Consider the following 18518-nt stretch of genomic DNA (forward strand, 5'->3'; position numbering starts at 1 on the left):
CGTGCATTTCATTAATTCCCTTTTCCACTGGGATATGCCGAAAGAACATTGGAAGGTTCTGTGTCACTGAGAGTTGTCTCATATCTGGCACCAAGGTCAGGTTGACAAATCTTCACAAAATGTTTTTTTCTTTATTGGTTCCAATCATGTATGTATTCATGCATTTATTTATGTGTATTTTCGATAGCATGAACCTAGCCTACCTAAAAGGCAGTATAGTGCTGTATTTAGTCAAATACAAACATAAATCAATAAGTGTTAGGAAAGAGGTAGCTAGTTAGTAGACTGTTAATGCAATGTAATGTAGTGTTCTTTAGAGAAGTGCCTCTTCAAGTCTTTACTAAATTGGAGCAGCGTTAGGTCAGTTGTGAATGATCAGAGGATGTTGTTCAGGATGTTGTTCCAGATCCTGGGTGCATGGATAGAAAAGTTCTGCTATCTTGTTTTTTCTTTTTACACTTCTTAGTCTGCAGTCTGATGGTGTCCTGACTGGGTGTTCCAAAAACCACAAGAGATGGTGATGGTCATGATGGCTATAATAATGGTGCAGCTGTCTTTTGAAGATGGTGCAGGATGGCAAAGTGTGCCAGTGGAGTTCCATCAGTATGTTGGTGATGTGATCATATTTATTCTGGCCATGGATGAGATGTGCTGTGGAGGTGCCATTGTGGGGGGGAACAACCATTACAATGCAGTCATTACAACGCACTACCTTTACAATGCAGCTGTTACAACGCAACTGCGTTTACATCGCATGCCATTACAACGCATGTCACAACAATGCATGCCATTACAACGCATACCATTACAATGCATGCTATTACAACACATTATAAGGTACGTAAAGGTGATTTTTTAGATTTAGGGTGGGTATGGGTTTTGGTGCACATGGGAATAGTAATTTCAACCCCTACACTATCCAACACTTTCCCTACTGTTGCACTCACTGGAGTAGGAATAGTAATTTTACCCCTACACTATCCAACACTTACCCTACTGTTGCACTCACTGGAATGGGAATAGTAATTTTTACCCCTACACTACCAACACTTACCTCAATGTTACCCTAAAAGTATTATGCATTTTAATGGTATGCGTTGTAATGGTATGCGTTGTAATGGTAGTTTTTAAAAATGAGTTGTAAAGGCATGCATTGTAAAATCGTGCAAAGGTAGTTGTGATGTAAAAACCGCATTGTAAAGGCATGCATTGTAATTGTTTGCATTGTAAACACCACATATTCCATTGTGGAGTTTGGAAGACCACTGAGCCGGGCATTAACAACAACCAGATACAAGAATACAAGGAATTGAACAGCAGGTACGAAGTCGCTTTCTGTAAGAAACAGTTTAACTTTCTTTATAAGACAGAGTTGGAACCAGGGCAACTTTGGCTTTTTGACAATGTGTTCATTGAGGGTTAGGTTTGTGTCTAAGTGACTTGGCATTCGGTGAAAGTTGAGGTTTGAAGCTTCCAAGATTTGTCATTGAGTCTCTTGTGTACTGTTTCTTTTTTATTGTCCTTGGCAGTTAATAGGAATGATGTCTTTATTGGGTTGAGCTTTAGGTAGGTGCTGGATATCCAGGTCTGGATGATGTGCAGACAGTATCTGAGGTACTTTGTGTCTGAAACAGAGGAGACCTTCAAATTGAGTTGTGTATCATCAGCATATGGATGAATCTTGATGTTGTTATCTGTGAGTAGACAACCTAGTGGATCTATGTAAAGGCTGGAGATGACAGAGAACAGTGTGGAACCCTGAGGAACTCCACAGGGGATAGATCTTTTTGGGCTTGGAGGGGCCCATGTGAGAAAACTGGTGTTGGTTGGAAATGAAGCAGGAGAACTACTGAAAGACATTGCCAGGGAATCACATTCAAGACTCTATGGTGCTTATTAGGGTGGGATGGTCAATAGCCTGTCCTCTGAAAGATAAATCCAATGAGATATAATGGTATTTATATTTCAGCGGACAGGATATCTGTTACCATTGTGACTGAGTAACCCATTCTCCGAGATCTAAATCAGGAACTTAATCACTAACAATTTGAAAATCTTTCTTTACATGTAAAACTACTGCAGTTTAAAGTTATGAAATTATCATAAATTATGTATTTATTTTAATACTAACAACCTTTCAATGATCACTGCTATTTTGGTTCCCTGACTCCCCTCCCCACCATGCAGACTGACTCGAGAAAAACCATAGTTTTGCAAGCAATACAGGATGGCTTGCTAGAAGGCAATGAGAGATACTCCATTCAGCTGATAGCAGTGGATAATACAGAAATATCTCCTTTTGATGGTAAGAAAAACTATGAGATGAACTTGTTTCTTCTTGCTCCTTTTCGTTCCTTTTGCAGTGGGTTAATTTCAAATCAATGGTTTTTTTATTTCCACATTGCTTTATATTACTTTCGCTAGATTTGGCTTACCTTTTCAGTGCCCCCAGTTGGATATTCTTCCTTCCAATTGTGAAGTTATGTTTTAAACATGAATTAGTAATGCCAATAGCTTTGGCTTATAAATGAAAGTAGCCCTCGTCATTGATGGGTTTAGGCGTGGACTCTGTCACTCATCTTTGCACTTATGAATCCATTCATCCAGCACTCTACAAAAGCAACAACATATGCAAGATAAATTACAAGAATAGAAGTAGAAAAAGAAACCGTGCTCCCACCTAATATAGCATACCTATGCCTGTGATAACAAATACAATAAAACACAGCAGTGGATAGCCATCTTGGAATGGTATTGTGAGTAATAATTCATTGTATTAAATACTATTCTAGTATTGCACCACATTTAGAATCAACGTTTTGGCTGTCTTGGAATGGAAAGACAATGATACACCATGGACAATACCATTTGATGATGGTCGCCTGTTTCGGAGGCAGTGGTCGTGTAGAATGCAGTGCACTACACATGAAATAAGCAGCAAGCAAGCAATCGTCCCATTAACAATGTTTGGGGAGCTTTAGTACACTGTAAAAATAAGGATGAAAAGAACAGATGGAAAGAAATAACGACTATAAAAGTAGAAAATGAAAAACAACCAGCACTGGTTCTGAGTGTAACATTGTGTATATATATATAATGTGCCACAGCCCGGGTCCGGAGAAACAGCATTTATTGTTGATAGCGCAGACAGAAAGAGATGTGATGGCCCTGACGCGTTTCGACAAACTGTCTTTATCAAAGGTTATACTTGTGCAATGTCCCAGGTGATTTATATATCGTGCATGTCACGTGCCTGCAAGCCACACTACAAGTCCCATAATACATCTCAAGAGTGCAGCGCAGTATCTGTGTTGTTCCAGTGATGTTACACAAGCGCTGCACACTCCAACATGATGTTAAAAGGTAAGTATGGGTTGCCAGCAGGAACTGGTGCACTCACAGACTCCTTCTTATGTCCCCACAATATTCACTATGCGCAGTGTCCGGATCCTGCCAAGACGAGGTATGGACCTCGCTCGACTCCCTTTCTCACCTCGTGCCACAATACTCGCCGGTATATCCAAAGGCTAGCGGCGTGGTGAGCGGGTCATGCCCCCCTTGTTACACACTTTTGGACATCCGCTGTCGTCGGGGGCCCCCAACCCTGCAGGGCGGCCGTGACTACCGAAGACAGCACTTCCGGTTGATTTGCAATACAAAGAAAAGATGTGCCACAGCCCGGGTCCGGAGAAACAGCATTTATTGTTGATAGCGCAGACAGAAAGAGACGTGATGGCCCTGACGCGTTTCGACAAACTGTCTTTATCAAAGGTGCCTCATCACTTGTGCAATGTCCCAGGTGATTTATATATCGTGCGTGTCACGTGCCTGCAAGCCACACTACAAGTCCCATAATACATCTCAAGAGTGCAGCGCCGTATCTATGTTGTTCCAGTGATGTTACACAAGCGCTGCACACTCCAACAAGGAGTCTGTGAGTGCACCAGTTCTTGCTGGCAACCCATACTTACCTTTTAACATCATGCTGGAGTGTGCAGCGCTTGTGTAACATCACTGGAGCAACATAGATACTGCGCTGCACTCTTGAGATGTATTATGGGACACAGCTGATGACGTCACATATTACACCACTCATGACATGGTCAGTGACATCACTGATGACATCTCAAATGACATCACTGATGACATCACTGATGACATCATCCATTGAGTATGTGTTTCTGAACAGTTTTATTATGTTTATTATATATAGGGAAAGGCCTGTTGAAGAATAAGTGGGTGTACAAGTGTGTGAATGGATGATTTTCTATGTGCGTAATTGACTCTATAAGTGAGTCATTAAATGTATCTTACTGCAGAATAGTGACTAAACTGTGTGAATGTCTATATGTGTCTGTGTGTTGGTGTATAAGTGGCTGCATGGTTTTGTGAATAGCTATGTGAGTGTCTATATGGGTTATTGATTGGTTGTCTGAGTATCTGTATGGGTGCCTGAGTGTTTGTGTGGGTAGGGTGTGTGTGACTCTGTGGCTAGATGTGTGAGTGGGTGATTCACTGGGTGCATGGTTTTAAGAGTGCCTGTGTGATGGACTGTATGGTTGGGTGAGTGTATGTATGGGTGTGTTAGTGATTGAATGTATATCTCAGTTGTACATGTGTCAGTAACTACATATGTGAAACGCAGTGTATATGTGTGTAAGAGTATATAACTATCTATATGTGAGAGTGTGTGATTTTGGGAGTGGCTGTATGCGCCATAGTGCAAGGATATCTGTGTCATGTGCTGTTTGTTTTTTCTGCAGGAAGACACAGAATTTGTTACTATTTTTATGAGTAAGTGAACTTGAGTGTGTTTAACTGTATAGGTGAGTAAATTGGACTGTGATTAATTATTTGCATGACTGACTAGATGTGTCAGTACCTCAATGGATGATTGGTGGTGTGTGAGTGTCTCTATAGGTGTATAAATGCACAGAGTGACTGTAAGTATGAGTGACTGTAGAGGTGAGTGAGTGGACATGTATGTAGACCTAAAAGGCAATGAGTGGGTGAGTAGTTATTGGTATTGGAGTATCTATGGTTGTCAAAATGGCCGTCTGAAATTTGTGTATCAAAGGTTATATTAGGGTGTGAGAAGATGCACTAATTTATCACATGGATGACGTCATTATTGATGTCATTTGAGATGTCATCAGTGATGTCATCAGTGATGTCACTGACCATGTCATCAGTGATGTAATATGTGACGTCATCACCTGTGCATTGAGGGGGAGCGAGTTATAGTTAGCTGAACTAACTATAACACGGGAATTTCTAGGGTTGTGTACGAGGGAAATGTCCAGCTAACTATAACGCCCCAGAAACCTATGGTTTTTTCAGTGAATTTCTAAGGTTTTTTAAATGCCAATTCCTAACTATAACATGCCTGAAACCTATGTTTTTTTTAGTGAATTTCAAAGGTTTTTTAAATGCCAATTCCTAACTATAACGTGCATGAAACCTGTGGTTTTTTCAGTGAATTTCAAAGGTTTTTTAAATGCTAATTCCTATCTATAACTTATCTCTGAAGATATCATGTTTAATGATTTTGATTGGATTTCTATATTTTTCAAATTCAGTGTGTCATTTCATTAATTACATTTTTTTTAAATACTTTTTTATTACCATTTTTAACATTTTTAAACGTATTTTTTCAATTAATTCTTTTAAAAATTAAAAAATATTATTTGAACTTAATGGGTTTTTCAAACATATTTTTAATATTTTTCAAAATAATTTTTTAACTATATGTGCAAAACTTTATTTTATATATATTTTTTCCATGTTTTTGAATCCGCGAACCCACCACGAGAGGATCAGTGCATCCAATGCGATAGGATGCGCGCACCATGCGCGCACTTCGCCATTTTTTTTTTTAAAAAGGGAGGCCCCAGGGGGTCCTTCCTAAGCACCTCTAGAGGGTCAGAGTATTTCCACTCTGCCCCCTTTATATGTTTTACACACTTATTCCCCTTGCTTCTTCAGCCTTGCTTCAACCGAGGCAGAAAATGGCCGCCAACAGTTCCTGGTTTCGAATGTAGAGAGACACTTGACAGCCAATTAGCATTCAGCACGCGATCGGGAGGGTGCGCTCGGTTCGGGGAGGGTGCACGTATGGTGCGGGTAGGGTCTGCGGATCCTCCCCGGCCATAAATATCACTAACTTTTTTACCCTAATTTTCTCAGGAACTGCTGAACAGATTCACACCATTTATGCAAAAGGCACACATCTGAACTGAGGACTACCTCTTTGCCAAATTTGGTGTCATTCCGTTCAGCGGTTCGGGCTGTAGCTGCGACAACAGATCCTATGGGAAATTGCATGGGGAAAACGCGTTTTGGGACCCCCCTTTTTTCTCGGCCCCCCCTTGACGTATCACCACAAACCTTTCAGGGTAGGAGCGGAGCGGAGCTGGGCAAAAGTTTGGAAAATTTCACGAAGATTCGTCAATCGGCGCCAGACTTATTGGGAATAGAATGTTGCGGATTTCCTATGGAAAATAGGTCCTAACTATAACTATCTACTGGCGACCAGTAGAATATATATATATATATATATATATATATATATATATATATATATTCACTGAAAAAAACCATAGGTTTCAGGGGTGTTATAGTTAGCTGGACTTTTCACTTGTACAAAACCATTGAAATTCCCCCGTTATAGTTAGTTCAGCTAACTATAACTCGCGCGCCCGCAATGCACTGCTGATGACGTCACATATTACATCACTCATGACAAGGTCAGTGACATCACTCATGACATCACTGATGACATCTCAAATGACATCACTGATGACATCACTGATGACATCATCCAGTGAATGTGTGTTTTTCTGAAAATTAAATATGTTTTATATATGTATATCTCAAGGTCGATGGATGAATAAATGGGTATATAAGTGTCTAAATGGATGATTTGTTTTTGAAAAATTGATTGTGTAACTGACTGATTAAGTGTATCATAGTGAATACATGGCTTAGTGAGTAATGTTTAAATATGTAAATATCTGTATCAGTCTCTCACTTTGTGTATAAGTGGCTGCATGGCTTGGTGAGTAGCTACATGGGTATCTATATAGGTTATGAGTATCAGTCTGAGTGTCTGCATGGTTCGGTGGGGGGTATTACGTAGTGCATAGGTGCATGAATGAGTGACTCACTGTTTGTATGTGTTGAACACAGCATGTGTGCAGGACTGTATGGGTGGATGAGTGTGTGTATGGGTGTGTTAGTGAGTGAATGACTGTCTCAATAGTGTCTTTATGAGTAACTACATATGTTTTAAACTAGTATATGTGATTATTGGTGTATATATGTGAGTATATGTGAGAGTGAGAGATTGAAAGAGTTCCTGTATGAATAAGTATGTGTTTCTATAAGTGATTGTTTAAAAGCCTAAGTATTTGTAAGTTTCCGTAGAAGTAAGTGTGGTGGTGTGTGTATAACTGTATATGCAAGTAAATGTATGCTTGATTCTTTATTAGCATGAGTGACTATGTGTGTGAGTAACTCTATGGATGAGTGGCATTGTGTAACAGGATGTATAGGTGTATGAGTACATATGATGAGTGAGTACATGTATGAGTGACAGTATAGGACTGTTGGTGAATGAGTGGATGTGTATGTGGATCTTAGAATTACTGAAGAGGTTTTTGTAACTGGTATTGGTATGTCCATTGTTTTGAAAATTTTAGTCTCTATTTTTGAATGTGTGTATCAAAGGTTATATTACGGTGAGAGGAGGTCTGCCACTCTATCACAAGGATGATGTCATCAGTGATGTCATCAGTGATGTCATTTGAGATGTCATGAGTGATGTAATATGTGACGTCATCAGCAGTGCATTGCGGGCGCGCGAGTTATAGTTAGCTGAACTAACTATAACGGGGGAATTTCAATGGTTTTGTACAAGTGAAAAGTCCAGCTAACTATAACACCCCTGAAACCTATGGTTTTTTTCAGTGAAATTCTGAGGTTTTTTAAATGCTAATTCCTAACTATAACGTGCCTGAAACCTATGTTTTTTTCTGTGAATTTCAAAGGTTTTTTAAATGCTAATTTCTAACTATGCCTACAGAGATAGGACATGTGAAGAAAGAAGAACAAATGCACAGAAAGAAACAAAAGAAGTGCAGAAAGAAGCAACAGAAGTCCTCAAATACGAAGATAAGTGCAGGAAGAAGGATAAAGTGCAGAAAGAACAAAAAGAAGAGCAGAAAGAAGCCTTGTTGCAAAATCATCCTGTACCCTCAACTTTTTCAGACGGATACTGGTGGTAACTGAGTCTGACTAACCAGTCCTAGAGCCAGTGCTATGTTAAAAGACACTTAGAATACAGTGAAAACACCTACATACACTAGGGAACATTATGCGTTGGGGTCCCCCTGTGATTAGCATGACCTCCTCTGTAAGCCCCTAGTATATAATAGGGCATGGGGATTAAAACTACCTCTTAAAACAGGCCTCAGGGCGTTTTTGCACACGTTAACTCAGGCCGCGTCCCCTCCCTTCACCACTGTGTAAACACGCCCTGTGTCCGTTTTTAGTTGGGAGATTAAGTTCATTTGAATCCTGAGGGTCCCTAGGGTCCAACTAGCCCACTAGGTACCTCCAGTAAGTGCCACAGAGCTGCGTTGCAGAGAGGTGTAAAAAGTGGCACGGCCTGGACCACCTCTCTGCAATGCAGCTCAGTGGCGCTTACTGGAAGCACTTGGTGGGCTAGTTAGCCCCCAGGGGCCCTCAGTATTGAAGGGAAATTATATCCCCAATTTAAAACGTGCCATAGTGCGTGTTTGCACACGTCACCTCAGGCCCCGTCCCCTCCCTTCACCACTGTGTAAACGCGCCCTGTGGCTGTTCTAAGTTGAGAGATTAAGTCCCCTTGAATCCTAAGGGTCCCTAGGGTCAAACTAGACCACTAGGTACCTCCAGTAAGCGCCACAGAGCTGCGTTGCAGAGAGGTGTAAAAAGGGGCTTGCCCTCAGAACACCTGTCTGCAGCGCAGCTCCCTGGCGCATACTGGAGATGCCTGTTGGGGGCGCGTTTGCAGAGTGCTGCACGAAGGGGGCATGGCCTCCGGCACGATGCCAGTCTTTTATTTATTTTAATTTTTTAAGAAGGGGGGCTGTGTGGTTCCCCTTCTTATTCTAATTTATTGGCCCTGATGACCCCATCCCCCAGGGCCTGTCTTCTAATTATATTTTTTTGACTCCAATCCCCAGGGCCGGCCACTGTTTTTTATTATTTTTAAAAAATATATATTTATAGACACACCTAGGACATGCTGGACAAACCGTACGTACCTATCACCATGACAATTTGCGTGATATTCATTAAAAGGCGACTATGCATGCAATGAATCCACGTGGAATGTATTTACACCACTAGTGAAGCTCTGACATGTCTGATGCCCTACCGTGCCTAATCCCGGTAGACACCCTTGTCGTTTATTTATACAAACATGGGTAGCTATTGACGGGCACATTTAATACACATGCACACCAAGCCATTCAAAGGGGATTCGACAAAAATTCGACCAAAACTATGCAAGAAACCCCCCTCACGGTTAATAAAACACACATCCACTGCCGGATGTGTAATACTTTTTATTTTACTCTCTGGAAAGGGGACGAACATCACTTGAGAGTCACAGCGCGCTCCTGACAGAGCCCAATGCTGTGTTACACCCACCATTGCCTGCCGAGTGCCACACACCTCTGTGTTGTATTCCACTAGCTAGTACATATGCTATGACACTCTCTAGCCCATGTGCACTGTAACACCACCCCGTGAATATGTCATGCCACACTTGTCTTCGCACGGGTTATATTGCCCCATCTAACGTGCCTTCCTCGATGCCTATGTTATAACGCACAGTGCTATGCCATACATATTACAATCTGGTATCCATATCTTTGTCACAGTGCATATGCAACGTTACACTCCCCAGCACATATTTTATATTACAACTTTAGAGACTAGTTAGGTTACGCAACACTGCCCTGTGCATATTACACTCCAAGGCGCATATCGCATAGCACGCGCTAGTGCCTGTGCTATCTCGCGCTCTCCAATGAATCTGTCATTGCGCACAATGTATTGCATATTATATTTCACGCCCGGTTCATCTTATATCACACTTTTTGGTGCATAGTTTATACCATACACTATATCTAGTTTTCATTTTCAATCGTGCTCTCAGGACTATGTTCTATATAACACTGTTCACCTACCCTTTTCACGGGCATTACATTTTGCGATAGGGGGTGGAGGGTCAGGGGGTGTTTCTGCCAAGTGATCCCGGAGTCACAGTCACAAACGTCCTCTTCTTCCTGAATAAAAGTGAGATTATGCTGCATACTTGTTCATATTTTAAGTAGTTCGCACAGACACAATGTTTTAAAAACAATAAAGTTCCTAATACCCGCCTTCTCTGAACAGTTAGCTTGCTGCCCCATCCCCCTCCTCCCCTATCCTCTGTTGTGTGAATCCATGGACTAGCCTCCTCCCTCCTGCCATGCATTGTCTGATGTGCTGCCACTGCCCTCAATTTAGTATGATGTACCAGTCCACTCCTCCTGCCCTCCATTGCCCAATTCTATGCCCCATCATTGACCTCCTGCTTAAACTCTGTGCTTAGCTTGCTGCCCCTATTCTCCTTCCCCCTGCCCTCCGATGTCTTAGTGCATGCCCCTGCTCCATCCTTTTTGCCCACCATGTCCCATGGACCTGCCACTCCTATCTACTCTGAGTGTTCTGTTGAGCTGCCACTCCCCTCCCACCTGCCTAGCATTGTCAGATGACTGTAACCTGTCCCTGCCACCTCCACCCTGCCTGTCCACATGGCATGCCCCTATCCTCTTCCTCCTGTCCTACATGGTCCATTGTACTGCCACACCCTTCTGCCCTCCCTGGTCTGTTGTGCTGCAACTGCTCCTCCTGCCTGCCCCGTGTGGTCTATTGTGAGGCCCCTTCCCCTGAACTTTCTTGTCTGTGCACAGGTCCTGACCCTCCCTTCTATCCTCCATCGTCCTTTGTGCATGCCCCTGCACCCTCCTTCTTGCCCATCATAGCCATTGTGCTGCCACTAACCCTCCCACTTGCCATGCATGGTCTTCTGTGCTGCCATGGCCCCTCCCACCTTCCCTGTGTGGTCAGTTAGCTGCCCCTGACCCCCTCCCACCTTCCCTCCATGGTCTGTGTGTATGCCATCACAGTCTCACTGTTGCTCTTCATGGTGTGTCTTGCTTCTAGTGCCCATCCTGCCTGACCTCCATGGCTATCTTGCTGCTCCTGCCCTGCCCCCTTGCCCCCAGCCCTCTGTTTACATGTGCAGACCCCTACTCCCTCCCTCCTGGCTTGTCTGTTCCATTGTAATGCCCCTGATCCGTCCCTCCTGTCCTTTATGGTCTGTTATGCTGCAGCTTTCTCTCCTGTCTGTCCATTATGGTCAGCTAGCTACCATTGCCTCTTGCCCCTCTGTTCTCTGTTGTCCATGTGCATGGTCCTTTCCCCTCCCTCTTGCTTTCTATGGATTGTTGTGCTGCACTCCCGTCCTGCATGCCCTGTGTGGTGTATTGTGCTGCTGCAAACCCTGATGCCTGCCCTGCAGGGTCAGTTTGGTGCACCTCTCCATGTCCCTCCTGTCCTCTGTTATCCAAGTCCATGTCCCTATCCCATTTCCTTCCATGATCCAATGTACCATACTTGCGAACATTTTGAACTTGGTAAGAGGGAGATTTTGAAAAAAAACTGGGGTATTGATTTTCCCCTTTGAGTTACATTGAAAAAGAGGAGATTGTAGACAGGAGACAGATCAAATAAAGCCCATTTGAGCTTAAAAACATTGGACGTTTCCTGGCTGAATCGGGTCTGTTAGCATGTATGGTTGTACTACCATTGCCTCTTCCTTCTGCCCACAATGGTCTATTACATTGCCACAGCCTCTCTTGCAAGTCCTGTATTGTTGGTTTGTTGCCCCTGCCCCCTTTTCCACTGCCCTCCATAGTCTGTTGTGCTTCCACAGCCCTTCCTGCCTGCTCAGTATGGTTAAATTGTTGCCTTTGCACCCTCCTACCTGCCTTCAATTTTCAGAGTCCGTGCCCCTGGCCCCTGCCTCTCAACAGTATCCTAATGAACAACTAGATTGCTAACATTCTATATTTATTATCAAAACTGTAATACCTAGAGCATTTCCTTTAGAAATTACATATATGAGAGGGTCTTATTGGCATCAAAATTATGGTTAGTGCTCTAAAAGACTAAAATAAGGACATATTTTCTGAGTTTTCAAATAGCGACAAAGCACTTTTAAATTATTTGTTATCTTTATGTTTTTTTATCCAGTTGACCACTTGATTAAATGTTGCACTTAGGGGAGAGGATGTGGTGTTACTTCCAGAACTGCGGGCTTTGCAACTGGGGAACCAGGTTGAAGTTTCTGCTTCAGCTCGACATTCTGTGATTCTGGTCAAATCACTTAGTCTCCCCATGTCTACAACCAAAATGAATTTGTTCTTGTGTGATGTAACCAATGCTCATGTAAAGCACTCCAATACCTGACAAGTCTGCACTATATAACACTGCAAAAACACAAAATAATAAGTGTTTTGCACACTTCTGTCATTGGGCTATATTTGGGCTATATCTGGGTGATTTTGGGCTACATTTGGGCTCTTTTGTCTCCGGTGGCCATCTTGGGAGATTTATTTGTTATGAAGTTTGCTAATTTCCTCATGTACTGCAGTCTCCTCAGTAGGAAATGCTTTCAGTTTTTTACTTTGATTCCATCATGAAGGTATTCAGATATGTCACACATTTGCCATAAATTCTGAATGTTAGCACTCTAGTTGCTCATTAGATCACTGTAGTAAAACTACTGTTCACCATGGAAGTCTGCTCCTGGTATTAAAAGCGCATGTTTCAGTCTGCATGTCAGAATTTTTTAATGAAATAGAAGAGGATTTGAGAAGTCACTCAAAATGTGCCCTCATTTTCTTTCTTCAGCATTAATCATAATTTCTATGGCAAAATGAACCCCCCATTGTGTTCCTTTTTGAATTAAATGTTTTAAGTGTTACCAGTTTATTCCAATCAAGATGGCTTCAGGTGTGCCATACTTTTGTCATAATGAAGACAATAAGCGCTCTAGTTGTTTTTATGAACATTCTGGGACATTCTGTCATTGGGCTATACTTGGGCTACATCTGGGTGATATTTGGGCTACATTTGGGCTCTTTTGTCTCTGGTGGCCATCTTGGGAGACTTATTTGTTATGAAGTTTCCTAATTTCCTCATTTACTGCAGTCTCCTCAGTAGGAAATACTTTCAGTTTTTTACTTTGATTCCATCAAGAAGGCATTCAGATGTGTCACACATTTGCCATAAATTCAGAATGTTAGCACTCTTTTTGCTCATTAGATCACTGTAGTAAAGCTACTGCTCACCAGGGAAAACTGCTGCTGGTATTGAAAGTGCATGTTTCAGTCTGCATGTCAGAATTTTTTTATGAAATAGAAGAGGATTTGAGAAGTCACTCAAAATGTGCCCTAATTTTTCTTTCTGCAGCACTAATCATACTTTTTATGGAAAAATGAACCCCCTCATTTTGTTCCTTTTTAAATTAAATGTTTTAAGAGTTACCACTTTAATCCAAGCAAGATGGCTTCAGGTGTGCCATACGTTTATCATAAGTAGGACTGTTAGCGCTCTAGTAGTTCTTTGGAACACTCTGGGAAGCTGCAGTAGAACACAAAGGAATCAACTGACAGTCTCTGCCCTTGTTGGATGTACATGTTTTACTGAGAATGTCAGACTTCATTCTCACATGACTGAGAAAGATAATGTGAATTTACAGAAAATAAGCTCTCAGTTTAGCTTATAGATCACCTTCCAAACCTCTGTGGTAAAAGCATGAGAACATATTTTTCTCTCAATCATGATATCCCAGCAGAAGGCTTTTTCACATGGTGAAATCACCTTAGAACATACCACAATTCCTAAAATGAGTATGGTACCATCAACAAATGATTTATAATGTAACTAAAGTCTTAAAACCTTCTATTAACTGCAATGCTTTTTAATGAGGTGCTATCATGTATATTGGTCCCAAGATGGCGGCCAACACTTCTTGGATGAAGTGCTGACAGCCAATCAGATCTCAGGATGAGATGTGTGGTTAGGCTCCGCCCACATATATATATGCTTTTAAATGCTATTTTCTCAGGAAATACTGAACAGATTTACACCAGACCTGCAAAAGGCACTTCCTTGACCTTATGGCTACCTCTCTGCCAAATTTCAAGTAATTCTGTTCAGCCGTTCGGGCTGTAGCTGTGTCTAAAGGTCCTATGGAAAAATGCATGGGGAAAACGCGTTTTGGGACCCCCCTTTTTTCTCTGCCCCTGCTTGACGAATCACCCCGAGACTTTCAGGGTAGGAGCTGAACGGAGCGCCCCGTTAGTTTTGAAAAATTCACGAGGATTCGTCAACCGGCGCCAAAGTTATTCAAAATAGAATTTTGAGATTTCCTATGGAAACTAGGTTGTAACTATAACTATCTACTGGCGACCGCCAGTAGATAATATATATATATATATATATATATATATATATATATATATATATATATATATATATTATCTACTGGCGGTCGCCAGTAGATAGTTATAGTTACGACCGTGTTTCCATAGGAAATCCGCAACATTCTATTTGGAATAACTTTGGCGCCGGTTGACGAATCCTCGCGAAATTATCAAAATAGGTGGGGCGCTCCGCTCTGCTCCTACCCTGAAAGTCTCGGGGGGATTCGTCAAGCGGGGGCTGAGAAAAAAGGGGGGTCCCAAAACGCGTTTTCCCCATGCATTTTCCCATAGGACCTTTAGTCCGAGCTACAGCCCGAACGGCTGAACAGAATTACTTGAAATTTGGCAGAGAGGTAGTCCTCAGGTCAGAGATGTGCCTTTTGCAGGTCTGGTGTAAATCTGTTCAGTAGGTCCTGAGAAAATAGCATTTAAATCAATATATATATCTGTAAGCGCGCTCCGTGCGCTTACGGTAAGCTTACCGTACGCGTACGGTGCCGTGCGCGAGCTCAGTTCAGATTGGTGGTTACATGACTGTAAACATTCGAATCGGTCGAAATCAGAAAGTGTCGGCTGCCATTTTCTGTCTCTCGCACTGAAAAACAAAGGTGGATAACGTGAAAAGGGGGCAACGAAGAGAGTTGCAGACCCCCTAGCGTTTGTCAGGGGGTCCACGAAGGACCAAAAAGTACGAAAAATACATTTAATAATTTTTAAAAAAAATCGCGGAGTGCGAGTACGGTAAGCTTACCGTACGCGCACGGCAAAAAAATTTTTTTTTTAAAAAAACGAAATAACAATCACATTTATTAAATAAATTGAAGGACCTGCAAGGGAGAAAAAAAAATTGTTACTGTGTAAAAAAAGGCGAGGCGCGCACGGTATGAACTGCGCAACGTGGGCGCTCGGTGCGCGAAGCGCACCGTGCGCGCAGGGTGTGCGCATGGTGAAAAACCAGAAAAAAAAATAAAAAATAAATACATAACTTAGCATTTAAAAAAACGTACAAATTCACTGAAAAAACCATAGGTTTCACACACGTTATAGTTAGGAATTAGCATTTAAAAAACCTTGCAAATTCACTTAAAAAACCATAGGTTTCACACATGTTATAGTTAGCTGTACATTTCACTCGTAAAAAACCAATGAAATTCCACGTTATAGTTAGATCAGGTAACTATAACTTGCGCGACCGCAATCCACAATGTGTCATTTCAGATGTCATCATTGATGTCATGAGTGATGTCACTGACCATGTCATGAGTGATGTAATATGTGACGTCATCAGCAGTTTATTGTGGGCGCGCAAGTTATAGTTACCTGATCTAACTATAACGTGGAATTTCATTGGTTTTTTACGAGTGAAATGTACAGCTAACTATAACATGTGTGAAACCTATGGTTTTTTAAGTGAATTTGCAAGGTTTTTTAAATGCTAATTCCTAACTATAACGTGTGTGAAACCTATGGTTTTTTCAGTGAATATATATATATATATATATAACCTCAATGATTATACAACAGGACGGATTTTACCGTTCTCTAAAAAGTTTGATAATTAGAAGCGCCAAGCTCTTACCAGCCAAATACCAGAAGCTGGGGCAGATATTTCTAGTGCGAACCCAACCGTTACTATAAACTCAGATATTGATTCCCTGACTTCCAATAGTGATTCCTGTGACATCTCGGATTCAGTTTAAAGCCATGTGTATTGTTTTTAAAGCTGTTAATAGCATGGGCCCTGATTTCCTGAGACATTCCATTCAGTGGTACGTGCCAAGGAGGGCGTTGCGCTCCCTGCATTCCAGACTTGCCTTCCTCCGACGCTTTAATAAAGCCAGCTGGGGTGGGGGAAGTTTTCGTCATTGCGCCATTAAGGCATGGAATAATCTTCCTTTTTATCTCCACAGTTCTACAGAACTTCTCCCCTTTAGGAAGGGACTAAAAACCTGGTTATTTGCCTAGACTACTTTTCGAGACCACTGTTTTTCAGCTTCTTCTTAGGTAGGTAGCGTATAGCGCCAGGACACCTCAGGGTAGCAGAGCGCTCTAGAAATCTTAATAACATAACATTCAGATGATAACGGACGGACAATGCTCAATGTCACGGCAATGAAAATTAATAAAATATCACCAGCTGGGGAACTGAATTTTATCAGAGAGGTTTAAGACAAAACTTGCGACCGAGAAATCCTCATCCACAGCAAGGGCAACAAGAACAAATCTCAACCTAAGCAGGAGGGAGAGGTGGGTCAAATGCCTCAAGAGGTTCCAACAGAAGGTACAGGGGAAAGAAATGAAGGAATTAAAATACATTCCCAACAAAACAGTAATTAATCTGACCGATGAAAAACTTACGAATGTGGAAATCCAAATTTTCAATCTAGGTCTTACTTACTGTCCCACTAACACGTTATCTTATAATCAAACGTGAATAGACATGTTCAAATTCATCAGGAAGATCAAGTTGATGAAATTCTTCCAACTCAACAAATATTCTCCCTCAGTTCCTGCAACATTAATTGATACCACTACTAACGTGGCTCTACAAGTAAGGGATGTTCCGTTTCTCCAAATTGTCCATCAACTCTCTGACACAGAACCCGACACTGGTCACATTGTGTCCACTCAAGAGGAGCTATCAGATATGGGCATTAATACCAACTTGCCAGCATCAAGTCCGTTTCGTTCATCATCCACTTTCCAACCTCTAATGCAAAGAGATGCTGTTGACATTTTCAGTGAAAGAGTAATTGATGAGTTAAAACAACTAAACCTAAATGTCAATTCCAAGCACAAAAGCAGGAACTTCAAAAACAATCAATATCATACCTTGATGAACAAACTAAAGGAAAAACATGACATTGTAATCAATAAGTCTGATAAAGGCGGTAATGTTGTGTTATGGCACAAAGACCAATATCTTGCAGAAGCCAATCAACATTTAGCCGATATATCTTGCTATAGAAAATCCTCCAGACAAGAAATGCGCATGGTCCAAGAGAAGGTGACTCAATGCTTGATGCAGTGGAAAAGATGTGGCCTATTAACCAAAGATGAGCTGAATTTTTTAAAAGTGGAATTTCCTGTAATACCAACTTTGTATTTTCTGCCGAAAGTACACAAGAAAACAGTTCCTATTCCCGGCAGGCCTATTATATATGCACAGAAAAGTCTTATGGAAAAAATCTCCAAGTATGTGGACCATTTTCTTCAGTCATTTGTCTCTGCTTTACCATCGTTTGTTAAAGACACGCCTGACTTTCTGAATAAAATCAAGAACGTAGCATGGCAACCTGACTGCCTACTAGTTGTAATGGACATCGATTCATTATATACTAGCATTAACCACACAGACGGTCTGTCAGCTGTCAATCACTATCTTTCAGAAAGAGGAATAGGAATGGGAGAGCATAATAACATGCTGATGAAAATTATTGAACTGTGCCTCCACAATAACCATTTTCTCTTTGGCACTGAAATCTACCAGCAGCTGAGAGGTGCTGCGATGGGAGCATGCTTCTCTCCCAGGTATTCATGCTTGCATGTGGGCTGGTGGGAAGAGCATGTCCTCAGGACGAATTATCAGACAGAATGGGGTAGCAATGTAATGTACTTTTGGCGCTACATCAATGATATTTGTATGACATGGAAGGGGAGCAGACTCTCAGCCAGTGAGTTTGTTGATTCCATCAATGTCAACAATTTGAATTTGAGATTTACTGCTAATATCGATGATTCTAATATCGAATTTCTTGATGTGTCTTTGTATGTCAGAGAGGGCAAACTACATACCAAACTACATCGCAAAGTCACGGCAGGGAACTCTATTCTGCATGCAGATAGTGCCCACCATACAATTCGTAGCATTCCGTACGGCGAATTCCTTCGAATTCGCCGTATCTGCAGTGAGAAATCAGAATGTACTTT

At 41.7% G+C, this 18518-nt stretch overlaps 1 protein-coding gene across 1 annotated transcript in view; it reads left to right on the top strand.

Annotated features, from left to right (window-relative positions):
- The window catches only part of ADGRV1 (adhesion G protein-coupled receptor V1), a 1990932-nt gene that overhangs the window by 882578 nt on the left and 1089836 nt on the right, over nucleotides 1-18518 (top strand). Inside the window, exon 60 of the mRNA XM_085632468.1 lies at nucleotides 2188-2305. Coding sequence (XP_085488594.1) covers nucleotides 2188-2305 — 118 coding nt within the window. The remainder of the gene's footprint in view (nucleotides 1-2187; nucleotides 2306-18518) is intronic.

This window comes from Triturus cristatus, chromosome 2_1 (assembly GCF_964204655.1).
Source record: "Triturus cristatus chromosome 2_1, aTriCri1.1, whole genome shotgun sequence".
NCBI classification, from domain to species: Eukaryota; Metazoa; Chordata; class Amphibia; order Caudata; family Salamandridae; genus Triturus; species Triturus cristatus.